General features: G+C 40.3%; 1 protein-coding gene across 5 annotated transcripts in view; it reads left to right on the top strand.

Annotated features, from left to right (window-relative positions):
* The window catches only part of DENND2B (DENN domain containing 2B), a 212536-nt gene that overhangs the window by 139047 nt on the left and 56142 nt on the right, over window positions 1-17347 (top strand). For all 5 annotated transcript variants that reach the window (XM_072985737.2, XM_072985740.2, XM_072985736.2 and 2 more), the window contains 2 exons: window positions 12674-12822; window positions 15243-15458. In XM_072985737.2, the coding sequence (XP_072841838.2) occupies window positions 12674-12822; window positions 15243-15458 (365 nt within the window). The remainder of the gene's footprint in view (window positions 1-12673; window positions 12823-15242; window positions 15459-17347) is intronic.

Here is a 17347-nt window from a genome sequence, read left to right as displayed (position 1 = left end):
TTTGGAGGCATCATATATGTCTGTTACACCATACAGTAGATCTCTATGGTAAAAGATCTAGTGATATTCAGTGGCATGGCAGAAAAAGAGTAAATGTAAATGTGATAGTTTAAAAACTAAAAATTGATGAATATCTTAGCTGGTTCTAAGTGGGTTGACTCCACTGACATTTCACTAGTTTAAGCTACAGTCCTGAATGTATTTAGCATGCAGTTTCTGCATAGTTTCCCCCCTTCTTGGCCTAATTCAGCTGAAAATCAATTGATTTTGAAGGCGAAAATAGAAGACAGGCTGTTGTTGGATCCCAGTTCTTTTGTATAAATGCCTAAGGAAAATTCATTAGACAAAATACTTTTTTCCAGTGGAAACATACATATATATATAAGTATATTACAGAAGGTTACTTTAGTGTAGATTCAGACTTTAACAGTAAGGCTAATAGTCTAATCTGAAAAAAAAACACTAGACGTTGCAGGTGTTTTCATTTGGGCTTCCTAGACCATTTTAGCAGTCTGAACTTGCTTTGATGTGGTTCTAGAGGCAGATTAGGAATCACTCAACCCTTCCCAAAGTCTACATTTTCATTTTTTGTTTGACCTCATTCTGCATACCAGAGGCAAATCCAAATTTTGTCAAAACTTATGAATGTCCGTATTGGTTTAGGTCCATTTAAAATGTGTGTTAGACAAAAAATAATTTATGACCTTAACTAGAGGTTTCTACTATAAGTAGAAACAATATGAATGGTCTGTCTTTCATTGTCTTTAAGACAGATTTGAAAGAAAAGGTGAGAAGACAATTTTCTAAGAAACTTGATAAACTGAACGAAAGAAACAAACCATAGTTTGAAGAAAGAGCATCTTTAGTTCAACTGATTGCTTAAAGCTGTGGTCCCCAACCTCCAGTCTGTGGCCTGGTACCAGGCCATGAGTTTGGCAGGACCAGGCTGGGGAGACAGATCTCACGCCCCTCCATACATGCACACATGCCCCCCACATGGACACACGCACAACCCCACTTGCATGTATCGGTGCCCCACCCATCACACATGTGCATATGGATGCCCCGCCCACCCGTGCATGCACAAGTGCCCCCACCCACCTGTGCACATGGACATGGTTGTTCCACCCACACACATGGGTGCCCCACCCCTGCGCACATGCACGCATGCAAGGCTCTGCCCCCTGTCCCCCCAACCGGTCCGCGGTTCAGAAAAGGTTGTGGACCACTGGCCTAAAGGACATTTTAAAAAACACAATGTTTTTCCTTCAGACGTATTTATGCAGATTTATGCATATTAAATTAAGTGATCAATCAGCTAAAACTTAGATGGTAGTAAAAAAAAGTCATGCTTCCAAGTTCAGTCTTGTGGCTCAGTGGATTCTTGGGATACAACCCCATATTCATGATTTCACCAAACATTCGTAAAAATCCTCACTTGTTGCTTGTAGAATCACCTGCTTTTGCAAAGTGCTTCTTTCCTGTACACCGCCATATGTTTAAGAGATGCTAACTGAGGTTGAGTTGGAAAATATTAGGGATTTGATATAACTTGGGTGTTGGGATAGATGCAGGGTTTTTCTATGGTGAGCTTGGAGTTGTCTTGTGAGGTCAACTGCTGGAGAGAGGCTTACATTAGCCTGCTGTGCTACATTTCCTAGGTAATGTAGACTATCCCGTACCAAGGTAGCATGCCTTGGAAATAAAGGCCAAGCAATCTGGAAGATACTCATGACTGTTTTGTTTTAAAATTTGTGCACACTGCTTAATTGAGTGTTAGCTCTTTGCCTGCTTTTGTCCCAAAAGTCTGTCACATAAATCTTCAAATAGATCGGGATGCAGGGAGAGATGGAGGAAGAGAATGTCTCTATTCCTCTCCTTATGGCTGGTTCAGGAGCTTTCCTGAAATGCAACTGTGTGTGTTTTTATAACTAACATTATAGGTTGAAGCAGTTAGAATGCATTGACTAAAAACATTCATGAATGCAATTTATATGACATCTCAGAAACTGTTCTTACTGTCCCATCTTGTTGACAGAACTCATGCTGATCCGTTGTTAAACTAAGATCCTTAGGCATTTTGCTACTTTATTTTTGTAGATAAAAAAACTGACTCGGGTCTTTGCTTATACTTGTAGTGTCTTTTTTTCCAAAATATATATTTGGTGAGCTGTGGATAAATTGCCTCTTCAGATACACAGAGTTTCATGATACTAATAGTGAAAGTGGGAAGGAATTAAGTGAAAGTGAGGAGGAATTAAGGAACCTCTTAATGAGGGTGAAAGTGGAGAGTCCAAAAAACGGTCTGAAACTCAACATCAAAAACAAACAAACAAACAAACAAAAACTAAGATCATGGCCACTGGTCCCATCACCTCCTGGCAAATAGAAGGGGAAGATATGGAGGCAGTGACAGATTTCACTTTCTTGGGCTCCATGATCACTGCAGATGGTGACAGCAGCCATGAAATTAAAAGACACCTGCTTCTTGGGAGGAAAGCGATTAAAGCGATGACAATCCTCAACAGCATCTTAAAAAGCAGAGGCATCACCTTGCCAACAAAAGTCCGAATAGTCAAAGCTATGGTTTTTCCTGTCGTGATGTATGGAAGTGAGAGCTGGACCATAAAGAAAGCTGACCGCCGAAGAATTGATGCTTTTGAATTATGGTGTTGGAGGAGGCTCTTGAGAGTCCCCTGGACTGCAAGGAGAAGAAACCTATCCATTCTGAAGGAAATCAACCCTGAGTGCTCACTGGAAGGACAGATCTTGAAGCTGAGACTCCAATACTTTGTCCATCTCATGAGAAGAGACGACTCCCTGGAAAAGACGCTGATGTTAGGAAAGTGTGAAGGCAAAAGGAGAAGGGGATGACAGAGGATGAGATGACTGGACAGTGTCATCGAAGCGACCAACATGAATTTGACCCAACTCCAGGAGACAGTGGAAGACAGGAGGGCCTGGCGTGCTCTGGTCCATGGGGTCATGAAAAGTCGGACACGACTAAATGAGAAAACAACAACAACAATAGTTCCGTTAATTCTGTGCTTAGGAATACAGAAGGCAATCATATGTTGAGTCAGACAATCGCTCCATCTAGTTCTATATTATTTGTACTGGCTAGACTACTCCTAGGGATTTATTTAGGTATAAAAGGTAATAGTTTAAATGGCAGTGGCACATGGCTGCTAATTAATGAATTCCTGCACACATTCCTGGACATATGCCAAGTTGCATGAACAGCAACTAATTGTTGTTGTTGTTATATGCAGTCAAATTGCCTCTGACGTTTGGCGACCCTATGAACAAGCAATCTCCAGAATGCCCTATCCTCAATAGCCTCGCCGAATCCTTGTAAATTCAAGCCTGTGGCTTCCTTTAGGGAGTCAATCCATCTTGTATTGGGTTTTCTTTCCTCTTTTCCTGCTCTTTCGTTCGTTTAGTCGTTTAGTCGTGTCCGACACTTCATGACCCCATGGACCAGAGCACGCCAGGCCCTCCTATCTTCTATATATCTTCTATCTTCTCCTATCTTCTCCCGGAGTTGTGTCAGATTCATGTTGGTTGCTTCGCAGACACTGTCCAGCATCTCATCCTCGGGTCGTCCCCTTCTCCTTTTGCCACCACACTTTCCCAGCATCAGGGTCTTTTCCAGGGAGTCTTCTCTTCTCATGAGATGGCCAAAGTACTGGAGCCTCAGCTTCAGGATCTGTCCTTCCAGTGAGCACTCAGGGTTGTTTTCCTTTAGAATTGATAGGCTTGTTCTCCTTGCAGTCCAGGGGATTCTCAAGAGTCTCCTCCAGCACCACAATTCAAAGGCATCAATTCTTCGGCGGTCAGCTTTCTTCATGGTCCAGCTCTCACTTCCATACATCACTACAGGAAAAACCATAGCTTTCACTATTCGGACTTTTGTTGGCAAGGTGATTGTATCCCATTACAGCTTTTCCCACTCTTGTTGACTATGAGGGCCACTCCATTCCTTCTACGGGATTCTTGCCCACAATAGTAGATATGATAATCATCTGAGCTGAATTCACCCATTCCTGTCCATTTTAGTTCACCGACGCCCAGGATGTCAATGTTTATTCTTGCCATCTCCTGTTTGACCACCTCCATCTTCCCAAGGTTCATAGATCTTGCATTCCAGGTTCCTATGCAGTATTTTTCTTTGCAGCATCAGACTTTCGTTTCACTTCCAGGCATGTCCACAGCTGAGCGTCCTTTCGGCTTTGGCCCAACCACTTCATTAACTCTGCAGCTACTTGTACTTGCCTCCACTCTTCCTCAGTAGCATGTTGGACGCCTTCCGACCTGAGGGTCCCATCTTCCAGCGTCATATCTTTTAGCCTTTTGTTTCTGATCATGGGGTGTTCTTGGCAAAGATACTGGAGTGGCTTGCCATTTCCTACTCCAGGTGGACTGCGTTTAGTCGGAACTCTCCACTATGTCCTGTCCGTCTTGGGTGTCCCTGCACGGCATAGCCCATAGCTTTTCTGAGTTACTCAAGCCCCTTCGCCACGACAAGGCAGCAATCCATGAAGGATTTCCTGCTACCTTCCATTTTTCCTAATATTATTGTCTTTTCCAGACAATCCTGCCTTCTCATGATGTGCCCAAAGTAGGACATCCTGAGTTCAAACATTTTTGCTACCAGAAATAGTTTAGGCTTGTTTTGATCTAGGACCCACTTGTTCATCTTTCTGGCAATCCAGGGTATCTGCACAGCTCTACTCCAGCACCACATTTCAAATAAATACATTTTTTCCCTGTCAGCTTTCTTTGCTATCCAGCTTTCACACCCATACCTGGTGACTGGAAATACAAGAGTGTGGTTGATCTTGGTTTCCAGTGACACATCCCTACAGTTGATGATCTGTTTTAATTCTTCCACTATGCCATTCGTAGTCTCATTCGTGGCTACACTCTCCCTTTGGACTGACAATTGAACCAAGGTACGCAAAGTCTCTTAACTATATCAGTTTCCTCATTGTCAGTGCTAAAGTTTCTTCGGTAGTTACAATTTTTGTCTTCTCAACATTCAGCTGCAGTCATGCTTTGGCATTTGCTTTTTTTTACTTTCACTAACAATAGTTTGAAATCATTTCTGCTCTGTGCAGTAAGGTCATGTTATCTGCATATCTTAAATTATTGATGTTTCTTCAACCAATTTTCATTCCTCTTTCATCCATATGATGTGTTCTGTGAACAGACTGAACAGATAAGGGGATAAAATGCACCCCGTCTGACTCATTTGCATACAGAAAACCATTTTGTCTCTCCATAATCTGTCCTAATGGTAACTTCTTGTCTGCAATACAAGTTATGCATCAGGACAGGAACTCATTAGTTAACAACAATTTGGTGCCACAATTTGTGCAATTACATTTATGCTAGTGTAAATCCCCAATGGGATTCGGGCCAGCGACTGGCCGTGACTCTTGGCCAGTCTTTCAGAGTTCTAGTTGGAGTGCCAAGGACTAAGACTGAGACTGTTTTAAAGCAAAATTAGTGCTGTACCACCAAACTTCAAACTCTTCTAAGACAGAGTCTGAAGGCTTAAGCCAAGCAAGACTTAAACCTGCAATTTTCTGATCTGAAGTCAGATAGCCTTTGCACCACTGGCTTTATATCTTTTTCTTTCATCCACAGTGATACCTGATGTCATTGGAATTGCATGCTCAGAAATGTGGGAGGTTATTTGACTAATATTTGGGCCCATTGCTCATGAATATCAGTGGCACATTTATCGGAACGAATGCAAACTCCCTGCCCCCCAAAAAAGGGATTTGTTTTGCAGGACTATTCAGGTATTATAACTTCCAGACTACATTGGAGGCCTCTATCTTGTCCTGCAGGTCTACAGATTGTGAGGTTTTATTTCTGGGGACAGGAGAGGGGGCTATTGCCTGTTATAAGGGGGGGGGGCAATTTCAGGCTTATTTTGAGCTGTCACAGAAATTGCCTGCACACCAGCTGGAACAATTTAGTCATGTCCTCTCTTTTCAGTCTCCTTGTCAATGTCAGTCCCACATCAGGCAGGTTTGTTGATTTGAAAATGCTGCAAATGGCTCAAGCCATTTGGCAACCTAATGCTTGTTTTATGAAAATCTTGTCTAGCAAATGCTTCCAACGACAGATATTTATTTGATTGCAGATTTGTTCTCTGAATGATAAACAAAGTGGAAGAAATTATTTCATTGCTTGATGAAATTCCTTTTGACAAATTCCTGCTGTCAGAAGGGAAAGGAAGCTGCTATTCCATAGAAATACACGGGGAAGGCAGTTTTTTCTTGTTCTCCGACACATTTTCACTCCTGACTCACTCCATGGTTGGCTTGCTTAGCTTTGCCTAGACTTGGCTCCCTGTCCCGCAGCCTGACAGCCAGTGTGATGGGACATTCTGTGCTGCATCATCGCACTGAGGGTCTGGCTGCGTTTTTCAGCACTGCATACTGAAGGAGTGCAAACATCAGGAACCATTCATCAATGCTTGACCTCCTTAGCACCACATTATTGATGGTTTTTTTTCTCTCCAGAATGTGCTGATTATTTTACCATCGTTTCATTTTACTTTGGAGAGAGGCTGCTGTACCTTGCTGCCAACAAAACCATTTTGAAGAGAAATGTGCTAGCTAGAAGATTTACCATCATTCATTAATATAGTGGTGTTTTATTCAGGAATCTAAGAAATTGAAAAGACTCATTAAAAAAGAGAGTTGATATCTATAAAGGAGGGTCTTTGTGACTGAAATGTTGCCCATTTCATAAAATGCTGAATTAAGGAAATCTGGTACAGTATCAAATTTTAGCTAAAATAAGTTTGCCCTTTCCTTCAGTATTTCTGGGTGAGCGACTGAAGCTATGAACCTAAACATTGTTCATTATAATAAATAGTGAGTATTTGCCTTCTCTCAGGAACTTCTTTGTGAATGTCTGCAGTGCCGCTAAGTTCTTCTCTTGCCATCAAGGCAAAGAATGGGTTCAATTCCCTACAGTTTACAGCTGTGACAGAACAGGGGCATGTGATAGTAGGAAAGGTTCAGCAAAGGAAGCAGTTGAAGACTGAATGCTACATTTCACTGGAGATCTCAGACCCTAGGGTTGCAATATTCCATTCTTCAATTCCAAACAGGCAACCTTATTTGCATAATATTGACATTTGCATATTGTGCAAAATAATACAGTATAGATTATTTTAATATCATGCGAATTAAGCCCATTCATTGTTGCATTGTTTTTCTGTGATTATGTTTCAGCTTTTACATCATTTATATGGTAAACACTGATCTTAGATGTAATGGTTAGTGTTGGGCTTGGAACAAGGAGACCCACATTCAAAACCCAGCTCAATACAAAGCTTACTTGATCTCCTTTGACCAACTTCTTGCCCAGTCATCTCACTCACATTTCAGGGTTGTTTTTGGCATCAAATGGGAGAGTGGAGAGCCATTTAAAGCACCTATCTACATTGCTGATGAATGTACATAAAGAAAGAATGGCAATTTTGCCACCCACTTGGGCTTCTGGTCATATTCTCATGAAACTGCTATTGTTCTTCCCATCACAGTTTATATTAATGGCAAAAGACCTCTACATAATCATGTCAATAGCACAGGAATCTGCATAAATGACACACACTGTCCTCTGATTTGCGGGGGGGGGGGATACAGGGGAAAGTGAGAAGCAATTGCAGAAATTAGGGTAAAATATAAGGTGTTATTTCTTTTTTAACATACAGATTTTTTTAATAACTAGAAAATAGTCTAGTTTAATTTTCTTGGTGCATTTTATTTTTTTATGCAGATACCTGCTATAGAGAAAGAGAGATAGGAGTGCCAATCTAATATGATGTCATGGTTGTTGTGGGTTTTTCGGGCTCTTTGGCCGTGTTCTGAAGGTTGTTCTTCCTAATGTTTCGCCAGTCTCTGTGGCCAGCATCTTCAGAGGACAGCACTCTGTGCTCTGAAGATGCCGGCCACAGAGACTGGCGAAACGTTAGGAAGAACAACCTTCAGAACACAGCCAAAGAGCCCCAAAAAACCACAACAACCATTAGATCCTGGCTGTGAAAGCCTTCACGAATACATTAATATGATGTCCTTTCAAAAGCCCTATTCATATCAGCTGTTGTTTTGTTTCACTGTTGTGGCCCATACAGTAGAAGGGGAAGAGATTTATGTTGAATTTACTCTTTGCAGAATCACTCAGCCAAAACTGACAGTGTTTGCTGGGGGAATTCTGGGAGTTGCTGCCTAGGAAAACAAGTTTGCCAATTTCTTCTTCTGCATATGTGTGTGTGTGTGTGTGTGTGTGTGTGTGTGTGTGTGTGTGTGTGTGTGTGTGTGTGTGTGTGTGTGTGTGTGTCGGACACATCTACTGAGATGTAAGACTCATTGAATTAATCAGATATGTATCTGAGTAAGCAATTAAAAAAACATACCGTACTCCTAAAACAGATACTGTAAATGTAGATAGAACTATTTCCCCCCCCAAAAAATGACATTATCATTTCCATGTAATTGTTTTCAGCGTCTATATATATATATGCCTTTTCAGTAATCTGTGTTTTTAAATGTACGTTGGAGCCAGCTTCCGTCCAAAACAGGGGAGTTCTTCCCCATGCAAATGGCAAGATCAGCTGCCAATATTTCCTCAGGACCACAGCAAAGGACTATTTTTTCCTGTCTTTTTTTTATCCAAATAATAATTAGCAATTCTCACCCAGAACTGATACTATTTGCTAGTTTGGCTTTCCTCTTTGCAGGCTAATCTGTATACGACCCTTGAGAGTAGCACCCAACTAGCATGAAGGGACAGCTTCTGTCAATGGAGTGGAGAAGGTACAGCTCTGCAGCCAAGGGGAGCAGATCCTCCAAAAAACAAGTCCAGAGCCAATTTCAGGGGAATGTGCCGTAGGAGAAGGGTGATAATCTGACTGTATGAGCAGCAGCCTGATTGTGTGATGTTTAATTGCACCCAGGATTTTTATCATATTATGAATCTCCTGTAATCCTGTTTTAGCTATGAATGTTTGCAACTGCTTTATTCTGAACTTATCCTGGGAAACTGATTGTGGAATCTTAGTTCATCATTGTTCTTTTTCTTTAGAGAGACTTTTAAAAGTATCATTTTAGATTATTTAGCTGTAAATTTATCTTCTGAAAAGACTATGTTTTCATTAAAATGTATTTGCTGAATGAACAGATTTTTTAAAATTGTATTTCATCTGAGCTGAGAGGTGGCGTGTCTACAAGTTCCAGTACAATCTATACAATTGCATTCCATGCTTCTGAGATAATCATGAAGGACTGCCAATGGAAACATTTTCTAGTGAAGCAGCTGTTGCTGCCGTCAAGCCTTGTAATTAAAATTATCCTAAAATATTGGTTTATTTGGAGGTGTGCTATTTAATTTGTGTAGATTATCTGGAGTCAGCAGTGAAGCTGTCAGGTTTGCCAGTGACACCAAATTATTCAGTATATTTGAAACTCAAACTATAAAGGACTGCAAAATGATTTCTCCAGACTAGACCTGAGCAGGCTTGGCCATTGCAAATGAGATTTGACATACCTAAGTAGCAAGTAGTGTACCTCAAAGAATGCTTACTTTACCTATTTGTATCTATATCTATCTATAGGTAAAGGTAAAGGTAAAGGTTCCCCTTGACAATTTTTGTCCAGTCGTGTTTGACTCTGGGGGGCGGTGCTCATCCCCGTTTCCAAGCCATAGAGCCAGCGTTTGTCCGAAGACAATCTTCCGTGGTCACATGGCCAGTGCGACTTAGACACAGAACGCTGTTACCTTCCCACCAAGGCGGTCCCTATTTATCTACTTGCATTTGCATGCTTTCGAACCGCTAGGTTGTCAGGAGCTGGGACAAGCGATGGGCGCTCACTACATTGCATGGATTCGATCTTATGACTGCTTGGTCTTCTTACCCTGCAGCATAGGCTTCTGCGGTTTAGCCCACAGCGCCACCATGTCCCTAATATCTATCTATAGCTTGGAACAAACCATTAGGCTGGTTGGTAAGAGCTTCAGAGGTAGTAGTTTCTTGCTGGGGAAGAGGGGCAATTGCCTACATGTTCTGGACTCTTGGTTTAATCTAACAGGGTGGTTCTTCTTTATGATAAGTCTTTGGTGCCTTTTTCCAATAAAAATACTTTAAGGCATCTGCTGGTGAATACACTGAAGTTAAAACAATATGTCATATGAAACACAACACATTCCACGCAAGAACAAATTAGAGGATGGGTTCCTACCCTTGGGTAACCCCGGTGTTCTTGGACTGCAATGCCCAGAAACCCCCATTCAGCACAGCTGGTGGTGAAGGTTTCTGGGAATTGCAGTCCAAGAATACCTGGGTTATCAAAGGTTGCGAACAACTGAATTAGAGTGATAATCAGTTGATTGATCAGCTAGCTGCATCTCATAGGAAGTGCAACAATAGAGAAATGTGTTAATTTGGTGTTGGAATTATAATAATCTGAGGAGCAGGTGGGTGGTAAGCCTCAATTAGATGAGCATTCCCTTGATTTTGGGGTGGGTGGGTGAATGGGGACCGGAAAAATTCTTGTTATAATGTCAGGTCACACATCTTTTTCAGTTACAGTATTGGTAGGAAGAGGTAAGGGGAAACAGCAAACACCCACACTTCTCCTGTATAGTTTGAACATGAATAGTTTGTGTGATGTTCCCTCAGCGTGTCCCCAGATTATTTCACTAGCCTGAGGCCCATGCCACATTCCCCCTTTACTCTGCCACCAGTTGATCTCTGTCAACAATATTTATTTAGAAAGATGGAGGTCCATACTGCGTGTAAAGTTTAACAAAACTGGTTTATTGTACACAGTTCACATAAACAGGTTATTCAAAGACTTTAAAGTATTCAGTAGCTTTGTAATAACTTGTTTCACCCTTAACTCTTTATACGTTCCTCACTTTCAACTGCCTCCCCTCACAGACTAACTCTCCTCTCTGGCTCTTTAACTGACTTCTCATGTCAGACTCTTTCATGATCTTCCTCTCTGTCTCACGACTAACTAACTCTTAACTGCTTCACCCCTCCCTGCAAGTTTCTCTGGCTCCGCCTCCCAACAGCTCCCATTGGTGCATGCAAACAACCTCATACATGAGCCAAAGCAGGTTGATCGCTTCCTTGGCTCATGTATGTTGTTTTTTAAAATTACATATTTCTGATCCGCTTCCACATTAATTCAGAAGTTCCATTTTATCTGAAGATCTTTAAGAAAGTATTATTAAGATTCCAACATTATTAATTTTGTTATTTAGATTTTTTAAAATAATTTTGCATGCCTATAATCAGTATTAAAAGTCAGCTGTTCTTTGTCTTTCTCTTTTTAATAGCCATTCAAGCTTGTTCCACAAAATTGTTTAGTTTAGTGACTTTTCAAAATTTATTTTGAAAAGTTGTATGAGTAACATTTCTTTAGGATATTGCAAATGTTTGTAGAAATTAGAGTAAAAGCCATATGAAGAATTCCTTAAACTGAAAGAAATGACTCTATTTTTGCCAACTTCATCATTGATATACATTTGTATTTTTTCCAATTCTACATGAAAATTACTTGTTTCTTTGCAGTCCTGTATTAGAGAATGACATAGCTAAGAAATTCACAAATTTTCCCACACCACACTCTCAGACAACAAAAGGGGGATGGTGAGGGTTTCAGGGTACATGTAGGGCCTTTTCAGGGGGGGAAGGAGTGGATTTGTCTCCAGAAGATTCAAAGCCAGATGTGCCCTGATTTACCCTCAAAATGTCCCATTTCAGGGTTTTCTGCCAGGAAAATACCAGTGTTCCACTAGACATGCTAGGCACAATGGTTCCCAACCGTGGGTCATCAGATTTTCTTGGACAAAAACTAAAAGAAGCCTTCAACACTAGCTGTGCTGGCCCAAATTTCTGGAAATTGTAGTTCAAGAACATCTGGGGATCCAAGGTTGGGAACCACTACCCAGGGCATGCTGAAATCTCTAATCTTGTGGATTTCTCCTTATCACATTCCTTCTTATTTGAAGTCAACAGAGAAGCACTGACAGCTGGGGGAATGGGATGCACTATTAAATCAACCCACCATCACCCATTATGTGTTGAATTTAGTATAAAGCAAAAGTATTGTGTCAGATATACTAAGAAGGGGGTGACAAGATAATATCATTTTTCTTAAAATTTACTTTTTACAACCATTGGTGTTGCACCCGAGGATACTCCATTCAGGGAATTGGAAAAGAAAGTAAAACAATTTGCATTCCTTTTATTACGGGAGAGAACAACTGATTCACAATTCTGTGCTCTTTTACAAAACTGTAATTTCTACTGAACCCTATGACTTCAGAGTAAACAGTAGACGGTAGGTTGCCTGTTTCTCCTTAAAGTAGTTTTATATTTAGTGTTTCTTTTTTTATGAATAAAGCTGAGCTGTGGGGACTCAGAAGGCAGTTTTGTGAAATCCCTACTGAAACACACATGCACACACACACTGGCTTTCATAGCCAAAATCTAATCCAAGTACTTCCAGCTGCAGTTGGAAGGATGAGTCACACTAGAAGCAAAGGAGGTTTTCTACAAGCCTTTCGCTCGGTTCACATCATTTTTTTTTAAAACATTCCTATCTGTTTTTCTTTTCTTTAAAAAAAAACTGTAAAGGAGATTCACCCAAGGAAAACCCATATGAGGATGTGGAGCTGAAAGCCCGTAATGCAGGCCGAAAATCGCAGCAGCTTTCTGAAAGTTCCCTGGATTCTTTGCACAGGATGTGGACTCCGCAGGACAGGAAGTACACAACACCTCCACAGGTAAATAGAGCATGTTTTCATAACACTGAGTTCTTTTTCAGTCCTTGTGTTTTGATGTGAAAGTGTTATTTATTTATCTTCTGCAAAAGGACCATCCAGAGGAATACATAGGTACTGTATAAACTAAGCATATTTTGGCTTTTAAAAACAGTACAAGAAAAGAAGAATCATTTGACTATTTGCTCAAGACCTCAGAGCAGCTTTCATTTGTACACTTTTGATGTTTCATTAGCTTCAAAAGCAGAGCCTTTCATAAACTGTATTACATTTGAGGATACATCTGTATTACTTGAAATTGTTTGTTATTCTTTGTTGTATTTTGCAATTATCAGAATCCATCACATTTTTCTGTCACTCTTTACTACAGAGTTTGTTTCTTTTTCGTTCTTTGTTTCCCATTATTGTAGATAAATCTGCCTGCTAGAGAGATTTTTACTGTGATCAACAGATTTGATAAAAACTACATAGTATTCATATTTATTCAGTGAGGAAGCTAGTGTCAAATCATATTTATTATCAGCTGAGAAAATGATGAAGAGAGCAGTATTTCCTCCAAGAAACAGATTCTTTGTTATTCATCTATCTGCTACAGCAATTCCATTTGTTACTTATTTGATGCCAACTCTGATCTATTTATTTAATGGATAAGTGTTCCTCTGATTTCAGCCTAAATAATTTCTGGGTAAACATCACTGAAATTAAAGGGACTTATTTTTTTTAATATATGACATTAGTAAAATTATTTCAGAGTCTGAAATATTTGTGACATAATAATCTACTGCAAAACCATTGAAATATGAGTAATGTCAGTTTAGTGTTCAATCAGAGTGGGCTTAATTGATGAGTTATCCTTTCTGGTTAAACCATGACTGTTTTAAATTTTATATTTCACAACTCATTTTGACTTTTCGCCCTAAGGTTAAACAAGTATTTCAGAAAACAGGATTATCTATGTGAAGATATTCTGCTCAGATATTCTGTTCAGGTGCAAGAAGGCTCATAGCTGGTAACACAGCAGAGTCTAGAACCGAGAAGACAGGACTCAGATGTTCTGAATACAGAGGCAGGAATAGTGTGTCAGTTTTGTTCCTTGTTTTGATTTATGTTAATTATTTTGATTGTTTGGTTTCAGGGTGAGAACAGCTTATGTATTACTAAAGTATTGTGTAATTTGAGGATTAGCTGCACTGGAGAGTATACAGGGCCAGAAAGCCAGGATAAAACTTGTTACATACATAAACACATGTGTTTTGTCTTTAAAAGGTGGCAGTTTCTTTCAGCGTTTTGAAGATTTGAATGTCTTGCAATAATTTTTTTCTCTGAAGGGAATGCCTCTTAGAAATATATAATCCAATTATAATTAATTTCCTTAGAGACACATCCTGTACGGGTTCCCCAATAATCTTTTATTAAGCACTGGTGTATGTACTTAGTTCATCATACCCTTCACATTATAGAGTAACTCTACACTACATGTAATAGGCTCTTAGTAATTCACATTAAGGGAGCTAGTGCTGTTGCTGCTCTTTCTTGTTTTTGATGAATCACATGTACAGATAATACCATGAAGTAGTTCCTACTCCAGCCCTCTGAAGATGCCGGCCACAGAGACTGGCGAAACGTCAGGAAGAACAACCTTCAGAACACGGCCAAAAAGCCAAAAAAACCCCCACAACAACCATTAGATCCCAGCCGTGAAAGCCTTTGCGAATACAATACCATGATATATTCGTATTAAAATGAACAAGGTTCCATTTCCAAATAGATTGCATTAATAGTTATGGAGATGTTTAGTAGGATGCATGAAATACACTGCAATGTTATATCTGCAAAGGAATGAATGAAAATGTATTCTAGCTATACAGTTATATCCAGGCTTATTCAGAAGTTAAGTCCCACTGTACATAGAATGTTATCAGTGGAGAGAAGTCCTGGCAGTACAGTTTACCTCTGGTGCATACAATGTATAGAATTCAGAAATGTTGCCTTTTTGTAGTATACCTCTCAGAATCCCCTTATGTTTGCTGAAGGATTCTGGGATACGTAGTCCAACCTGAACTGTAATTAGTTCCCATATACAATCCAAGACCATTATCTGTTTGAAGAATCTCAGAGAGAAGAGGCTCTATCTGAGGCAGACAGTGAAGGTAAGGAAATGCTGGGCTAGATGGACTGCTCTTCTGAGTGACTACAAAGAAGCTGCTTGTACCGAAGACACGATGCAGTTGCTGAGGAAAAGGCAATTTTTGTCTCAGTCTGACAAACACTCCTTATTCAGTGTTCACTGAAGCTCAGCTGAGATTTTTCTGCTAGTTTGATGAAGAGTATAATGAAGCCTTGGCATACCTCATCACAGCCTGAATGATTGGCCTGAGACCAGCTATATTTCTATTACTTACTTCTTTTCCTTCCTTCCTTAGCTACCTTCAAAGCCAAGCAGCCAGTCTCTAAGAATTGGAAACTGGTCAGAAAGGAAAAGCCATCGCTTGCCACGATTACCCAAGAGGCACAGCCATGACGATATGCTGCTGCTGGCCCAGCTGGGCATCCCCTCTTCACCCTCCAGCCTGAATGAGGACAGTCTGAGTACTACAAGTGAACTTCTGTCTACACGCAGGGCCAGGAGGATCCCAAAGGTAATAGCAATTTAACAGTCTCATAAGCTAGTCCTGAAGAGCTAAATTTTGTTGTGAGACCTAGGGAGGAGTCCAGAATTTGGGGACACTGAGGGTTCTATGCTAGTGTTTTTGAGCCTGAAGCTATAGACCAGCCATTCTCAACAGAGGGGCCCTGGCACATTTAAAGGGGATGACAAACTGGAAACAATTCTTCACACACCATTTTATAGGGTTTGTTGTGCAACTTATACAATCCTGATTTGACCTGTATTTCTTTCTTATTGTGTTCATGGCCTTGGCCAATTTTTTTTTTTCACGTTGAAAATGACTACTATAGACAGTGGTATATTAATAACAATATTTGAGTTCTGTATTTCCAGTGCAAAATCAAGGCTCCTAAGCAGTATTCTGATTTATGAGTAAGCCAACAATGGCTGAAATTCAGTAGTAAGTCACAACTAGAGTAGGCCCACTGAATAAATGGAACTTATGGAGGAGTTGACTCCCGAAATTCATATTCAATGGGCCTACTCTAATTGTGATTTACTGCTGTATTTGAGCCAATGTGTTAAAGTTGTGCAGCCATCTGGAGTAGGTATTCTCTCAGTGAACATCAAAAGGGGTAGCCATAGTTCTAGAAAATGGGTTCTACCACCTTTGTGTAGTTTTGTATATTTACAATTTTGGCTAAGACAGGGGTCCCTAACCCCCGGTCCGTGGCCTGGTGGCAGTCTGTGGCCTTGGTGGGAGTATACCATGCTAGATTCTTCCTTTTTCCTTTATCCTCCTTGTAGGTTAAGCTGACAGACATTGATTGACCCAGGAGCACCCAGGGAGCTTCATGGCTGATAGATGTTTGAACTCAGACCTCCCTGGTCTTGAGTCTTGCTGTGTCACAGTGGCTATCAGCATATCCATGTATACAACCCATTTTAGAGATAACTATGCATGACTGGAAGCTGTCCCCATTGCCTGCTTGATGTGTACATTATTTGTCTTTTAAACAGATGCTTAAATATTTAATATTTTGTCAAATTGATGGAGCTTCACAGTATTCCTACAAAGTAATGGAACTGACTGGATGTATCACTTTTAAAACTTTTTCTCCCTTTATCCAAAGGGCAGTCAGTGCTCAGAGATACATGATGGTAGTGGGAACCTGGGACACTTTTGGTGGTATAATGCCCAGTGTTCAGACAATAAAAGCATACCATGGAGAGAATAATGCTCTATTTTTGGATCATGAAATAAAAACTAATGCTCAAATTTTAGACCATGAGGTACAAAGTAGCGATGTAAACATTATTCTAACAAGTGATAGGAAATGCAATATTTCACAGCCTGTTAGAGGTCTACTGTGTAATGTTTATAGTGTGGCCATATGTGCTCCTAGCTTCCTACAAGAAGAATACTGATTGTGAGAAACTGTATGAAGATATAGTTTTAGAAGAGCTAGCTGTGTTAGTCTGTTTTTGTTTTGTTTTTGCCCATATGAAGACAGTTGTATCGATTGTTATGTGTAGTAGGTGCACACAAGCTTTATCCTTCACGATCACATCTAACGAAAAGCCTGTCTAGGATGCGTGTTCAAAGAGGGGCAGTGGGTCTGGGCTTTCTCTTGATTAAACAGTGGCCCACTTCCTTTAAGCTCAGTTAAGCTTTGCTTGCTAGCTCAATTATAATATGACAAGCAGTTGGTCTGTTACTATTTATAATCTGCAGTATGTGCCTTAAATTAATTTTTCTGCTTTGTTTTTGTGTGCAATGATGGTTCCCAAGGAAATTGCCATTAGAACAATGTGGATTTTGCTTATCCACAAACTGTGCAAGTCAAAAAGCTGTTTTATTACAGTTCTGAAACAAGCATACATTCAATTTGAGCTATGGAAGCTTAGAGGGTCATATCG

The sequence above is a fragment of the Pogona vitticeps genome, chromosome 1 (genome assembly GCF_051106095.1).
Source record: "Pogona vitticeps strain Pit_001003342236 chromosome 1, PviZW2.1, whole genome shotgun sequence".
In the NCBI taxonomy this organism is placed as follows: Eukaryota; Metazoa; Chordata; class Lepidosauria; order Squamata; family Agamidae; genus Pogona; species Pogona vitticeps.
This window is presented reverse-complemented; position numbering and strand designations above follow the sequence as displayed.